Source organism: Limulus polyphemus, unplaced genomic scaffold, assembly GCF_000517525.1.
Source record: "Limulus polyphemus unplaced genomic scaffold, Limulus_polyphemus-2.1.2 Scaffold206, whole genome shotgun sequence".
Lineage (NCBI taxonomy): Eukaryota > Metazoa > Arthropoda > Merostomata > Xiphosura > Limulidae > Limulus > Limulus polyphemus.
This window is the reverse complement of record NW_013665816.1, coordinates 42,099-58,527: the sequence shown is the minus strand read 5'-3', so window position 1 is coordinate 58,527 and position 16,429 is coordinate 42,099. Positions and strand designations below refer to the sequence as shown.

At 31.5% G+C, this 16,429-nt stretch overlaps 1 protein-coding gene across 1 annotated transcript in view; it reads left to right on the top strand.

Annotated features, from left to right (window-relative positions):
- LOC106478376 (tachykinin-like peptides receptor 86C) overlaps positions 1 to 16,429 on the top strand; it is a 59,001-nt gene that overhangs the window by 28,906 nt on the left and 13,666 nt on the right. Inside the window, exons 3-5 of the mRNA XM_013938920.1 lie at positions 8,041 to 8,191; positions 9,257 to 9,453; positions 10,406 to 10,616. Of these exons, the coding sequence (XP_013794374.1) occupies positions 8,041 to 8,191; positions 9,257 to 9,453; positions 10,406 to 10,616 (559 nt within the window). The remainder of the gene's footprint in view (positions 1 to 8,040; positions 8,192 to 9,256; positions 9,454 to 10,405; positions 10,617 to 16,429) is intronic.

Here is a 16,429-nt window from a genome sequence, read left to right as displayed (position 1 = left end):
ATATCCTGTAATAAAGTAGTTTGAAAGTTGAGGCATTCATCCAACTGTTGTCATTCATGAAAACACAAGAATATGAAGCAGTGGAAAAGTTCTGTAACAACCAAACCTGTAAAATGTTTATACACTGTGACGAATAAACATTCTATATATTCCAATGAAACAATACCGAGATATTTCATTATTACTTGTTTAAGATAAGAAAAACTCTAAAAGTGAAAAACTAATGGTTTTTACTTTAAATGCAGTTATTGTAGAAGTTCCAAACTAAAATATAAAATGTGTTCTCTAAATCAGAAATAAAATATTCATAACAAAAAATAACAGTATCTGTAAACTTATTTGTTTATAGTTGAGCATAAAGCTACACTACACAATGGGCTATCTGTAATTTGCCCACCACGGGAATCAAAACCCTATATAGCGCATACATACCGCTATGCCAATCTGTAAACAAAACAGCTTATGTAAAATTTATATCATGCAAGAATAACATAATCACTTTCCTAAAATCAGTAGATATTCCCTATTTACTCTTACGAGTTTTTTGTTTGTTCACAGGTATGGTCGCATTACAATAAGTATGTAATTAATTTACAGCAAATGTTGGGCTTATCGACTTAAACCTTATTCTGCGTTACTATATCTAAGGCTATCAGTATTTTAAAATAATTGTGTGTTTTTACAGGTGATTAACCTTGCCTGAAAAAATGAGTTATATTAAATTAAATACCCTGGTGTTAACTTCACTGTCCATCTTATCCGTTAACATACGACACTGTTCTAAGCAGCACTGTTCACATGACATACTCGTGCTGCTGAATGACTTTTTATTGACATTTTTTATTATCTTAGCACTTTCAAAAATAAGCCGTTTTATGTATTTAAGTCAAAGTTTTTATTGTAATATATCTAGAATTGTGGTGATTCACTGATAACTTGCACATGTTCTCGAAACTAATTAAAGGGTTGCAGTGCATGAATATCTTTGTATTGAAAGTAATAGGTTGTTGTGTAATTTATTAATTTTTCGGTCGAAACCAGTGACAGTTAATCAACGTTTTGGTTGAATTCTATGACGGTCGAAATATTATCATTCTCTTTCTATTTTCACCTTTATCATCTTAATTTAAAACAACAATATTACAATTAACTTGTTAGCTTTGCCATGTTCATGCAAAGAATAATGTTGATGTAAGGGGACAAATCACATGTTAAATTTACCATGGTAATGAAAAGAGAATAATATGACAAATATCTTACTCCTTTTACAATGTTTAAACAAACAGAACACACGTTGTTTGAACAAACAGAACACACGTTACCTTTACTATGCTAATGTAAAAAGGATAATGTGATAAATCACTTGTTGATTTTGCCATATTAATATATATACGGATGTTCCTATTTGTCTTCACTGTATTATAAAAAAATACATATGTATAACAACACACTTCTTATCATTACTATGTACTGTCAGTGAATGATACTACATTTATCTTTCTACCAAGCAATGGAACTCGTGTTCCTTAAAATAAAAACAGATACATTACTCGGTCAAAAGGCTTTTAAATGATAAAACGTGGAATCAAAACAAAAAAAAAGTTAATGCATTGTGTAATTCTCTAAGTAATTAGGTTCTACTATATATTGAGTTTCAGGTAATTATATATTTTCATTCAGCACTATATCTAAAAAAATATTTTAAGTAGACAACATACATATACAGTTCTATACATTAAGCAGTAGCTTTCAAATGTCACCAGGCGTGTGCTTATATACATAAGATGTATATACACATGCACACACACATATATATATATATTGGTTAGTGTAATCAGTTTGTACCAGGCTACAGACACGCCAGAGCGGAGCTCAATCTGCTGAGCGTCTAATACATAAATAAAAAATATATATTAGAACAAAACTACCTCAACTGGTTCAAAAAATACATAAAAAACTACGGCTCACACTTATGCCAGCTGTGAGATGGCTGCTGCTTATTAGAAATAAAAAAAAAGAGAAGAGAAATGGAAAGTGAACGGAACCAGCAGGTTATTAAGACGGGTCTCTAGGAATGATAAGTAAAGGTTATTCTCTGAAGTAGGCTTTCCAGACCCCAAAATTGTCAAAAGGTAGTGGTACTGTACTGTAACAACAAATAAACCATAGATGTTAAGATTCAAAATAGTAATGTTTTACTAAATATATGTGATATTTTTCCATTATACCCTCGCAAATTGTTTTTACTGTATGAATACAATGCTTATTAATATATTTTTAAAATTTTATTATGGACATTTACTATATGAATAAAATACATATTTATATTTTCTTATATATATTTTTAAAAGTTATTACAACTGCTCGAGTATAACGGAGAGGTATCAAATATAGTATTGTATTCCCAACTCAACTTGTTAATAGTATTACCTTATTCTTCATCCCTGATGGCATACTATTAACTAACTCAGCTCAGGGGAGTTTTTCTTAATTATATAGCATGAGTAGGTGTAGCATTCTCATACATTTTAACTAGCTAAGTGTAAGGGTCAAACAAATGCGTTGTTAGCAAAACAACTAGAGAAATCGATGAGGTTCTTAAATTGTTATTATAAATAGCTTCCAGTAAAATATTGTGAAGTTATTTGGTTAAACTTTAATTAAACGGGGCTTATATTTATGAAAATTTAAAGTCAGATATTGTAAGGTAAAGTGATCAAACCCGTTAAACACGACACAAACAATATATGTAAATGATATATAATAAATTAGGAAAATAAAATAAGATAAACGTTAATAACTGTAAGAAAAGATATATTAAGCTAATTGGAAATAAGGGGAAGAAAATACAGCAAAATTTCCTTTTTACAGAATAGAGAGATAGAGAAATAAGAGAACGTATGGTGTGGATGTAAAATTTAATTCACACTAAACAGCCTTAAAGAAAAGTTAGTTAGAAGAAAACATTAAATTAAAAAATAAATTCGCTTATTCCTATTGGGGATAGAATTCCTAAGATCTGGATTAGACGCTGTTTCTCGTGTAAACGCGAGAAACGTTCAACAGGAACAGACTGGTTTGAGATGTGAAAGATCGTGTTTGTCATCGCAAAAATATCGGGAGACTGGCTTATGCACATTATCGTTAATAACGTGTCTTCCGTGTTCACGAAATATTTCACTATCTTTGCGACCTGTCTCACCAAAGATAACAAATTATGCAATAGATGACAGACTCGGATAGGTGGGTGAAAGGCTTTCTAGTCTGAAAACAACCATTAGGCCCAAGAACCAAAAGTAAGATTATCCACATGATTGCAAATTAGACAGTGTGATCATTTATACAAGGAAAACATCCAGGTGGTGTGGCTGAGTGAACATTGTTATCGTGAAGATCGGAGCAAACCAGAAAATCTTTGAAGGCCATGGTTGAATATATATGCAACCATGAGTCTTTTTGTGAAAATATCTTTAGTGTGTTAATTAATTTGTAAAATGTGAGCGTTGTACATATTTATTGTAATTACAAGTAGAGATACAGTAGGTTTATATGAAAGTTTTAATGGAAGATTTTTTTTTTTTGCATGTAGTTTCGGTAGTGTAAGGAACTGAGTTTGGGGTATACTACTGTGGAGAGCTTTATTTAGAGAAAATACTAATTAGCAGTATTAGTTTGTTATATTAAAAAAGAAAATAAACATGTCAACAAACAAAACATTCTACTGTTAGAGCTTTCAAAAAAAACCACAACAATATACAACTAACAAAGTTATGCTGTTAGAACATTGAACGAAATACTTAACAGAGTACAATAAATAACAATATTCGCTTATTAAAACACTGAACAAGAATTAACAGAGAACCAAAAACAGTTTGTTGTTAAGCATTGAACATTACAAAATAAGAACCGTCTAACAGAATATAGAGCTTGTCGATGCAAAATAAATAGTATGAAGGCAGTAGGGTAAAGTTGAAAACAGTTATTTTTGAGTAGTTTATTCAACTCTACAAAGAAAATTTTGTATGTAAGGAGAAGATCCGCCGTTTGACAATGTAGCGATATTTTTATTTCACAGCATATTCTACGTATTGTCTCCTTAGCCTTGCCAACTAATTATTTAGTTTTTACCATGGGTTTATCTACTTATGTATAATTGCTTTCACGACTCCCGAAGAGGATTCTGATGTCACTACAAGGAATCTTTTACTTTATATTTTCAAACATTAAAGCTAAAACCTACGTGAGCTAATTTTGTGATAAGGTAATGAATTCATATGACATGAATATCGTAACTGAATACCTATACTCAGTACTAATTTTCTTTACCTTATGTAGCTCCCAAATAATGGTAACTATGGCAACCCGTTTCATAATTGAGCCTCAAAACAAAAAGGATAATTCGCATGCAGGTTCTGCCTGGGATATGTTACAAGGTTTAACATAAACCTTTTGTTCAAAAATGTAATTAAACCAGACCTCGGTTTAAAGAGGTTCTAATTCTACAAAATGAAATCTGAGCTAAGTTACTGTGAAACTGCTTCATCAAGTCTTCAGTCGTTTTTCTTACATTGCTCAGTATGGGTTTTATCACATCTTTTATACATTATTCCCTAAATGATTTTAAAATAGTAGGTAACATGAGGAGAAAAAATTGACTAATGGCTTTTATGGCTCTTATTGCAGTTGCTTACTCATTTATAAGATTTCATGTGGAATTAAACCAACGACTATCGTTCACTTTATAACTGTTCGTTTGATCGTTTGAAGTTAAGCACAAAGCTACACAATGGGCTATCTGTGCTCTGCCCACCACGGGTATCGAAACCCGGTTTCTAGCGTTGTAAGTCAGCAGACATACCGCTGTGCTACTGGGGGGCTTTTATAACTGAAACAACGATCAGTCTCTAGAGTCTAGAGCTTTGAGACTTTCTTAAGGTTCAGTCTCTTTGCAACGTTTCAATTACTTTAAACTGTTACAACCCTGAAATTAAAATTACAATGACATTACTGTTTTACAGTGACATATATGTATCGCCTAATCATATATTATAAATACAAATATGTATTGAAAGTAATCATTTTCAGACACTAGTAATCTCTATAAAATTTACATTTTAAACAGAATGATTTATACAAGAACTTTATGTAGTCTTCTTTCGGCATCATTTTGAATATCATGTTCTTAATTGTACATTTTCTACTTTTAGAGACTATATAGCACAAAGCTACACAACGGGATATCTGTGCTCTGTCAAACACAGGGAAACTAACCTGAATATGAGCTTTGTAAGTTATTCAAGTTCTGACTTAATGGTGCATAATTAATGTTTTAGTCTTCCTGTCTGGTGCACCTGATATTCTGAGAAATTTTAAAATCAAAATAGTTTCTTCACACAAAGTCAAAATTAGCATATATACAGTATGTTAGTGTATGTGTTAAGGATGTGAGCTTCAATAATATGAATTACATTTAAATGTCTGGAGAAGTGATTCAGAGAGTGAGACTTTAAAAAAAAATTCCCGTGTTCTTTCTCGCACAGGTTTTATTATATCCAACAAAATTATAATCAGAAATAATCTCTTAACTATTGTCAGGACGAATATTACTTTCTGTGAAGGGATCGAAACAATAATAATTCTATTTTCTTTTGAAACTCCATAGTAGAGTAAACAAGTTAGAGCCATTAAAAATTATGTTTCTGTGTGGTTTATTACAGTAAGTTCAACAACTTTCTTTCAAATGTATGGTGTGTAGCATTCATTCTTTAGTAATCAATATATCTTCCATCTGGTTACACCCCAGTGACTCAGTAGTAAGTCTGAGAGCTTATAACGCTAAAATCTGGTTTTGATACCCGCGGTGGGCAGAGTAGAGGTAGCCCATTCTGCAGCCTTGTGCTTAACAATAAATAAACAAGCAAAAATCACGTTATTGTCTTAATACTGCTTTCTTGAAAGTTTAAAGAACAATAACATGTGAGAATAATATAATTACTTCGGCTAATAAGAAAGAAATAATTTCTTTATCTATGTGATTGGTACATGTTCGCTGACTTTTTCTTTGTTATTTTCAATATGTACAACTAGCAGAGACCCACATATCTTTTGCTGTCAAATTAGTACCTTTATTACTAAAGTATTTCTTTAAATACAAGATTGATAGAATAATATAAACTAAATGTAATCGTAGGCATCGAAATGTGCAAGTCCACTTGTATTTAAGTAGTACTTTTTAAAAACTAAACTAATGTTAGGTCTAAGTTCGATAAAGAAATAAATTATACCATGTACAGTTTTTACATTAGCTTAGTTAGAACTAAACTATATTGCACTTAATATTATCGATAAATAAACATATAATGTTATTCTAAGACCTAACGTCAAATCTTTTTGAAAACCTCAAGCTTTCAATGTTATTATACTAAGTGGTTAATGGTTTGTTATTTCTCCATTCATAGAGCAGTTGTAGTGACTTGTTTGTTGAGCTTTCCAGCTCTCTGGCGCAGGCAGACGCTTGCACTGTTTTTCTGGGTAACATTCTTACTGTGCATGCTTATAAGGAGTACCGATAGCAGAATTATTGTATGACAAGATTTCGGTGCTTGCGATTAGAATTATTTTTGTGTTATTTTAGAACTCCTGTATTTAAAGAAGTACTATTGCAATAAAGATATTAATGTGAGCGCAAATGTCTTGCGAGCCTCTACTGGTTTATTATAATAATATTCAGTTTTTGTCTGTCATGATAATGCGCGCACACCTTACTATCTAAATACACATGCGTACACACACGTCATTTCCGTAACAGATACACGAATAAGAGTATTATTATATAGATACTGTAAAACGTCTTTTCAGAGGCTGTTGAAGAATTATGTAGATTGAAACTTTTCGCATAAAAGTCATTTCCAGGGATTAGATTGTAACATTTGATAAATTAACCTACATGAAGATATCTTATCGTATTGTAAAATTGTAGATCAATAATGCGTGTATGAAAAACTTGACAAAGATATATATATCGCCATCAAATTCTAGAGAAATATCTCGCAGTAACAGCGGAACTAATTTTGTGAACGTTAATTAAATTTATAGCGTTCCCCAAGCATTTAGTTTGGTACTAAACCTTCTGAGGTTTTCACTCTGTAATCGCTAGTTTCGTATTAAAGAATAGATTACCTCATTTACATAAGTTTGATCTTTCCTCACTCGTATGTTTAGATTTTTATACATAAATGTTTCTTCTTACCTACACCAGGATAGAAGTTATTAGGTTTTTCCTATCTAACTTTGCAATTCAGAGTGCATGGGATAATATTTTTCTATTCTCATTTATCCCATATAGTTTGCTACCGTTTTGTCAGCATTATTCTTTGCACTGCTTAACCAGAGATGTTAATCTGAGACTTGCAGTACAAAAAGAAACTTTAATAGGATCATGATTAAGAACGAGTAAAGATTCGATGTTCATATGAAGTTATTCATTGGAGAATTTTTTATTAACTTCTTAGTGTTCAAGTGTTTGCTTAGGTTTGAAGAAAGATTTTTCTAAATATGTTCCTATAATAATATTCTATATTCTATAATATATTTTATAATTATATTCTATAATTTTCTTCAAGGTAGAACCCTTTACGTCATTTCTTTCGAAATTACCTGAAACTGAGTTTTGACTCTCAAATTTGAGAAGAAAAATTAAAATTCAATTGTGAATTACAGTTTGCAACTATTGGAATGTTAATATTCTAAATCGACAGTGACTCTGGGAGAAAATTATTTTGGAATACGTTGGGCCCGCAAGTCTTCAGAATCAATAGGAATAAAAGAAGATAATATAGCAATAAATAATCCTCATAAGTCGACTTGTAATGTTGGTAAATCATACCTCTTTTAATGAAGGAATTCTTTTGGTCTGAGGTAATGGTTAGGAAAAACTACTTATCCCAACATTCCTGGATTACTGATGAGCCATCTTAAACATTTCATTATGTTAATGTTAACTTCTTCGGATAATCAAATACATTAAATATTTATTTGCAGGTACAATATTGTATTTCTCTCATTAACGTATGCTGTCCCAATGGTATCAATGGGTGTAGCCTATACTTTCATGGGGCATGTTTTGTGGGGTGGAAAAGCTATTGGAGAAATCACCGAACGTCACAAAGAGGTCATCAAATCTAAGAAGAAGGTAGGAAGTTACACTAAGATTAAACTGTGCAAATTTATATTCCCAAAACATTTACCAAACTAGTGTAATAAATCTAGACATATTTTGATCTGGCTTATTTTATTAATTTACTATTTCGTATATAGTCTTCTTATGCCAACTTAATACTTTGTGCCTGCATTATGATTGTGCATTTAGTCCGTCCTATCAGGACGTTCAAAAGTAAAGTTCATCATCTTCGTACTTTACGTTTGAACTTTTTTTTTACTATTTTGTATTTAGACTTATTTTTTTAGCCGCGGAATAGCGGCTCATAGAATGGTTCCGAGTTTATCAAGTACAAACTTTTAGCTCATAGCTTCGTCATCTCTTGACCGATTTGAGATCTATTGACAGTTTTGGACGCAGGAGGTCAAACGTTTTCGATTGATATATTTGACCGCTCCAAAGGTGTTATATTAGATAAGTCGAAAAATTAAAAGTATTCAGATGATATGTAGGTTATTTATCTTACTTAAATTATCAATAAATCGAAAAGTAAATATATAAAAATTTCAGGAAAACAGACAGTTCCAGAATTTAAGCTCATTATCGATTCGGTGATCGACAACCTTTTTCTGTTCTGAAGCATTCTCTTTTATTCATTCGACGCGATGTTTTTAACTCACTAACTCCCATGAGTTATTGAATATTTTATAAGAATTATTTTCCCTTAATCGATGTAGAGCTAGGTTTCCAAACAAACTTATTTGATTCAACTGGAGAGACATTTAGTGATTGGCCCATTTGCCCCTGTTAACAAAGTGTATTTCTGTTTAACTCTGAGATATTTTAAAACTAAAAAAAAAAATTCTTGAACTTCGTAATGGTTTCCAACATATATGACAATCTAAGTACATTATTTTTGTGCATGTTAAAATCTATGAATATCCTTATAGAGAACTTTTCTTCGGTATGTCATAAGACTAATAATGAAGGAGGATGAATTTATCGCTGATGATGTTTGTAAAATTATACCACTAATTTGTTCAATTAAATTGTATTAACTTCCAATAAATTAATTAATATGTTATTTGAAATTTTCAGGTAGTGCGCATGCTTATTGTGATTGTACTCATCTTTGCCATATGCTGGTTACCCTATCATGTGTTTTTCCTCTACACCTATCACTATCCAGAAACTGCTTACACCGACTACATCCAACCTATGTTTCTGGCTTTCTATTGGCTAGCAATGTCAAACTCGGTGTACAATCCAATAATCTATTACTGGGCCAACAAACGGTAAGTAAACTGAAAAAGATCTAATATTTTATTACAGGTGAGCATAGTAATTCCATATTTAATAAACCCTTCCACAATAGAAGTTGGCCTTAAATAAGTAAAACCTGTTGAAGACCCACTCAGTTTTAAGAACTCTTGGGATGTTTTTAATCCGTTATCTAATGAGTGGCTTCAATAGAATTTGAAAATAGTCTGGTGAATAAAAAGTAATGACGTAACCAGGTTTGAGGTGTTTTACCTTACAAGATCTAGACTAGCCGTCAAGATTTGCCTCACACAATGTTATGAATTATTTGAAATAACACCCGTAGAAGTAGTTCCTCAAACTTATGGTACTTTATAAACAAGCAGGCATTTCACATGTTATCATAGCATTTATTAAATTAAAATAAATGTTATATGTTAAATTGTGTGATACTTTATAAATAATAATAATTCATAATATAATAATTAAATAATTCATAAATAATTAATAATTAAATAATTAATAATTTCATAATTTCTAAATAATTCTAAATAATAAATTCTAAATAAATAAATAAATAATAATAAATAAATAAATAATAAATAAATAATAAATTCTAAATATTTCTAAATAATTCATAATTTCTGTATCTTATGGGTCAAGCAAACTTAAAATGAAACAGTGAAGTTTTATGCGTGAAGAATGAAAATGTTAAATTAATTAAACGTGATAAAATGTTAAGCCTGACTCATTTTTCAAGAAATACAAATAACCTCTAATCACACTTCATTAATAAGAGTTATGTATATTAATATAAATGGTATATAAAATAAATCAAAATATATTTTTAAAGTTCAGTATGCTACTGACCTCTCCAAAGTAAATGAATTCATTAGTAACTTGTAATTTCATTTATGGAATAGACGTTCGAGAAACTCCTAAAAATCTAGAATACAAATAAGCCTTTTCTATTTCATTTATTTTTAGTTTCAAAGGCTATTTCCAATCAATATTATGCTGCAGGAAAAACCTTCAGCTGGCTCAAAGGCCAAAGAGGATGAACTCACGAACCAAACCCCGTCGCTTGCTTTATCGGTTACAATATTTGTCTTGGAAGAGATCGACAAAAGGCGACGGCCAGGAGTTTATTCATCATCTCAATAAGAACACAAATCGTGGAAATGGTACTATAGCCGAGGTTATGCTGTGAAGAAATAAGAAGTACCGATTCCACTATCTTCTCAAGAAAGCTTTAGAAAAATATATGTGCATTTGCTTAACCATTTGCACTATTCTATCCAAAATGGTACTTGGAAATAGCTTCTATGTTCCACACAGCTGCCACTAATTAAAATATGTGAATATTCCTTTATTTTGTTCGTGAATATTTTTGTTAAGTATTATAAATATCTAGGTTTATCCATTGAATAGTTTCAATTGTTTGTCTGTAAAGTAGAAAACACGGATTATTTTTTCGTTTCATATTTGCACATTATTCAACAAACTCTAAACGAACTGAAGAAATCTCTCTGAAAGTCAAATTAATTTTATATGATATAGGTAAAATATAAACTACTCTATTCGGTGAAACAAAGTTTAACTTTGTATTCGCTTTATTGTTCTCATAAAAAGAACATCCGTTGAAACTACTTAAGCGATACACACCGTGTAATGCTGTTCTATATTCGATAAAATAATATCAATAAACATTATACGTCAGACGGCTTTTACACCATATATTTCTTACCTCTCCAACGTATGACGTAATTTCTGAATTCTATAAATTAATAGCTATTCACATCACAACCCTGACTTCCACGCTATATGCTATTGACCCCTATTCCATAACATAATGATTACTGCATTATATTCTGCCGACCACTACAGAACGTATTGTTAATTCGTATACGTGTATTGCTATTCTTTATACAATTTTAATTTATGTAGCATACACTGGTGATTTACCTTCCATATAATACTGATCTTTTCTATAAACTATTGATCTTGTTGTTTGTGACTGCTGTAGTTGTGTCACCTATGTGTGTTTCCACAATTATTTCCAATAACGTATGTATATTTGGCTCAAGGTGATATTCTGATCATTTAACATTAAAAGGCCACCACGGACAGAGTTATGAAATAGAGAAGCCATTCCAAAGAAAAATATTTATGCAGCGAGATTGATGAACGATATAAAGCTAAATGATAAAATATTTTGAAGATGGGGGTCTTCAGTGTTTTCGAAGGAAGCCGAAAAACTGGCTTTGAAATTACACACTCTCGCCAATCAAGAACAATGTCATCATTCGTGAAAGAAAAGTAAAAATTACGAAAAATAATCTCTGACCCCAAAAACCATTGCGATGGAGCTAGGCATATACACAGTTCGGCGTAGGTTATATACGGTTAGGCCAGGTGGTTAGGATGCTCGACTCGCAACCTGCGGGTCGCGGGTTCAAATCCCCGTCACACCAAACATGCTCGCCCTTTCAGCCGTGGGAGCGATATAATGTGACGATCAATCCCACTATTCGTTGAAAAGAGTAGCCTAAGAGTTGGCGGTGGGTGGTGATGACTAGCTGCCTTCCCTCTAGTCTTACACTGCTAAATTAGGGACGGTTAGCGCAGATAGCCCTCTTGTAGCTTTGCGCAAAATTCAAAAACAAACAAACAAACAAGACCGACTTCAACGTTCTTCGGAGAAGCTCGTTTCACGATCGACGGAAACGGAAAGAGTTCCAAGTCCGATTATCCATCAGAAGTTTCAATTTGAAAATTTTCCGTGGAAACTTTATTTGGCAATATTTATCTAACGGCCAAACAAAAAACATGCAAAATTAGCAGTAGACGATTGTACTCACTTTGTATTGTTCAATAACTTTGTTCTGAAACCTTGAAGCGATACCTAGTTCATACCAACCTCTATCTATTTTGTTTCTGGATCTTCAACCTAATTTTTGTTTGGTACTACTACGATCTTTGACTTCCTTATTAAATTTCGAATTGGTCATTTGTTTACAAATGACTGTACAAACACACTTTCTGCTAATAAGCAAACTAGATGATCTGTTAAAACAACACATTAACGTCAAGCCATAAACAATCCTGAATATCAATGTTATCTTTACAGTATTTAAGCCTTTAAGCAGTTAGTGAAAAGGTTTTCATGATTAATCACTTCATATGGTTGTTAACGGTATATTAAATCCCGCTGATTGATATGACGTAATACGTATCGTGTTAACTTTTAATTAAAAATTTCACTATTTGAAATGTAATTATCGTTGAAAATGAGAGTTATCTTATTATCCAGTACTCATCACGAATTAACATAACGATAACCTTTTGAACTGACATTAAGCAAGCAGACATATTTGTTGAGTGAGAAAAGCGATGTTCTGAAGCCCTAATATGTGATTAAATATTTACCATAAATATCGCTTTTAAGCCAGTTAACGTTAATCAGTTAGTAGTTGCTGTTGTATTATTAGATCCGTTGAATGAGTAAGTTCATTGTCGCTTTTAAGCCAGTTAACGCTAATCAGTCAGTAGTTGCTGTTGTATTATTAGGTCCGTTGGATGAGTAAGTTCATTATTTTATTACTTCCAACCTCTAACTGAAAAAATATTATTATCATTCAGTTTATTGTGGTGAATTAAAATATTATATTGATTTATTATTTGCTGTATCTAACTGAAAAAAATTATTCTTATCTAGCTCATTACGAAGTAAAAAATGTATTTTGATTATTTATTTTTATTCATTATATTATGATGAATTAAGAAGTTAACTGTTTTAGTATTCAATACTTCTAAAAGAACAGATTTATTATTATTTAGTTAATCATTATGACTTGATATGTTTATTTTTTTCCATTAATGTATCTAATGGGAAGCTTAATTGTATTGAGTTTATCATGATGCTTTAAGAAGTATATTGCCACGTCACTTAATATACATTATATTACGACCTAAGAGTGGAATTCGTGTAAATGCGATTTACAAACTGTGTACAATAGTCTAATGGTATTTTTACCGATGAACGAAAATGTACTTATTAGTTTCCGGTAAGCAGAGTATTATATACGTTGTAATGGAGTTAGTTATCTATTTATTTTGTAAATCATCCACCTAATTATAAACTGTGCTGTATCATTGTCAACGAATTTCTTTAGAGCTGTTTTTTGTTGTTTTGTTTTTAGCTTTTCACAACATAAACAATACTGAAATATTCTGGACTAGTGATACTAGTTTAAATAAAACATATTTTTTAGTCATATCCTTAAATCGGTTCGTATTCAATTCAGCCGTAAAATATTACAACAAATTAAGTTTCAATACATTTCTAGCTAAAGTCATCTGTAATTATTTTACATGAAAATTGATGATTAAACTCTCACATTATAATGATAAATTAAAATGAAATTTTTTCTGAAACAAAGAATGGCCTCAGTTCATTGTTTATACAATTCCTTCTTGTAAAGAAAAACTTTTATTATAGTTCCACACCATATACGTAAAGATCACAAACTTCCATATCACCTGTTCCTCCGATGGCATGAGAGTTTATAACGATAAATTTTGAGGTTTGATCACTGAGATGGCCACGACGCAGATAATCGATTGTGTAGTTTTGCGTTTAAACAAAAAGGAAATGCTGATCAGTATTTTGAGCTTTCATTTATATTTTAATCGGGCGCTTAAGAGTCAAATTATTGAGGAAATTTTATTACGGTTTTCTTTTCGACGATATTTTGCATCATCTAAACTTTCATTTAATATTTATTGGTCTGTTTTACTTATTTATTAAGCCTAATAATAGTAACTTAGTCTACGGAACCTTTATTTTCATTAAATTGTTGCCAAAGCCGTTTTCTATACTTAAAAACAGTATGTACAGTACAGTATGTTCTGTATGTTGAACTGTTTGCTTAAGCTATCTCGAGTCATTTATATTAATGTAACACTTATTTTGAAACATATCTTCAATCTGAAACAAACAATACGAGCGAGAGAAAAAAAAGCGAAATTTCAATTTTAGAATCCTTAAAATACACAATTGTATTTTATAATATCATGAAATTAGGTTTGTTTTATAAAATATAAAATGGTACTCATTTAAAATATTTTCAACTCGGTGATTCTTATCGCTTTACTTTCACGAAGTTGATGTTACATGTTTTGTATTACTGGTTTTGTTTTGGGTCAATCTGCCCCTCTATTGTTAGACTCAGTATGATAATAGTTTCTAGTACACATTTTTGTTCAGAGCAATTTGTTGGACGCTTGAAAAATATATATAAAAAAGTGTTCTTGATAAAGAAATTGAAAAACTTGATAATTGTTTGTTCCGAATTTTAGCGTTGTAAGTACTTATACTTATCGTTGCCCTCCTCCCCCCCCCCCGAAGGACAACCTGATAACACATTTATCAACTTGGTGGTTAGGGCCCATTCAGCCGTTGGAATGTTATAATGTAACGGTCGGTCCCACTATTCGTTTGTAAAACAGTAGCCCAAGAAATGGCGGTGGGTGGTGTTAACTAGCTGCCTCCCCTCTAGTCTATCACTGCTAAATTAGGGACGGCTAACGCAGATACCCCTCGAATAGCTTTGCGCGAAATTCAAAATCAACCAAACAAATAAACTTGTCTGTTTGTTTCAGAATTTTAGCGCAAAACTACACAAAGGTTATATGCGCTCAGCCGTCCCTAATTTTGAGCTTATAAACTAGATGGAAGGCAGCTAATCAAAAGTTTCCAGCGCTAACTCTTGGGCTACTCTTGTCTGACCAAATTGTAGGATTTAAGTGTCACTATTATATAACTCACACGGACCCATGACGCGGAGCGCGTTTTGTAGCAAAGGGACGCGAGCTATAATATCTCAGTTTACAATTTAGGCACGTTAACTCTCTACCCAAATGCCAAGTTCACTTATCAACTAGTATTAAGTATTTCATTTCGTATATAACCTGAAAATGCAATAATGATAAAAAAAATTACGACCTTAAGAGGTCGATATATGTGATATTGGCTTTCATGAAAACTTTTCCGCTGCTGAACATCACGAACAATTTTAATTTCATTTGATAAAAAAAGGACACGAGAGTAATCAAACTAACATAACATTGTATTATATTTCCCATCCTGTTTCGTAACATAAGACGTCCGATTTTCGTGTCAAATTGGAACAGGAACTTGAACTTAAGCATCAGCTTATGCACATCCGGAATAAACGGTCTTTTCAGAGATCCTTAGATTTGATCAAAGTCGTTTGTGAAAGTGCCAATAATGATAACAATTTGTTTTTCGTGTTTTTAACAAAAGATTACTGCTTTAAATATCTATCTATGAAGTATGTTCATGTAACATTTGGAATAATATAGATTTAACATTTTTTGTTATCCATCCACGGAGTGGTGACGATAAATAAGTGGAATTGAGTTATCTGTAACTTGATCTGTGACAATGAACCTTTACTTAAAGTTCTAGATAGAAAAAACAATTGGTTCTGTCTTTCCTAAGTTCTTTTTTTTTTTTTGTACGTAAATAGCAGATAATACCTGAGTATTTTGTTTCGCGATCTCGTAAAAACAGTTTTCCAGTTTCTGAGCGTGGTATTATATTCTCAGAAACACATTTTCCGAATTTAAAAACTATAAAAACGATTACTTATAAACATACCATAATAAGTAACATTGTACTCTGAAAGGCAGTAACATAAAAAAATTAAATCTCCAGTTTCTTCACGTTTCAATAAGTTTTTTTTTTCTATAAAAAAAGTAATTGATCCGAGAAAAAATAGCTTCACTCTTAACATTCTGAACAATGAAAGGTATTTCGGGATTCGTTCCAGATTCCCGCAACGCCTTCACTTATTTTCAAAGTGCAAGAAAAGATATGAAAGGAAATGACTTACGCTTGGTTGACATGCCTCACTATAACAATGACGCTTATCTTGGAAGAATGAGCAATATTTGCAATAGATGTATCACTTTTTTGCTTTCCCA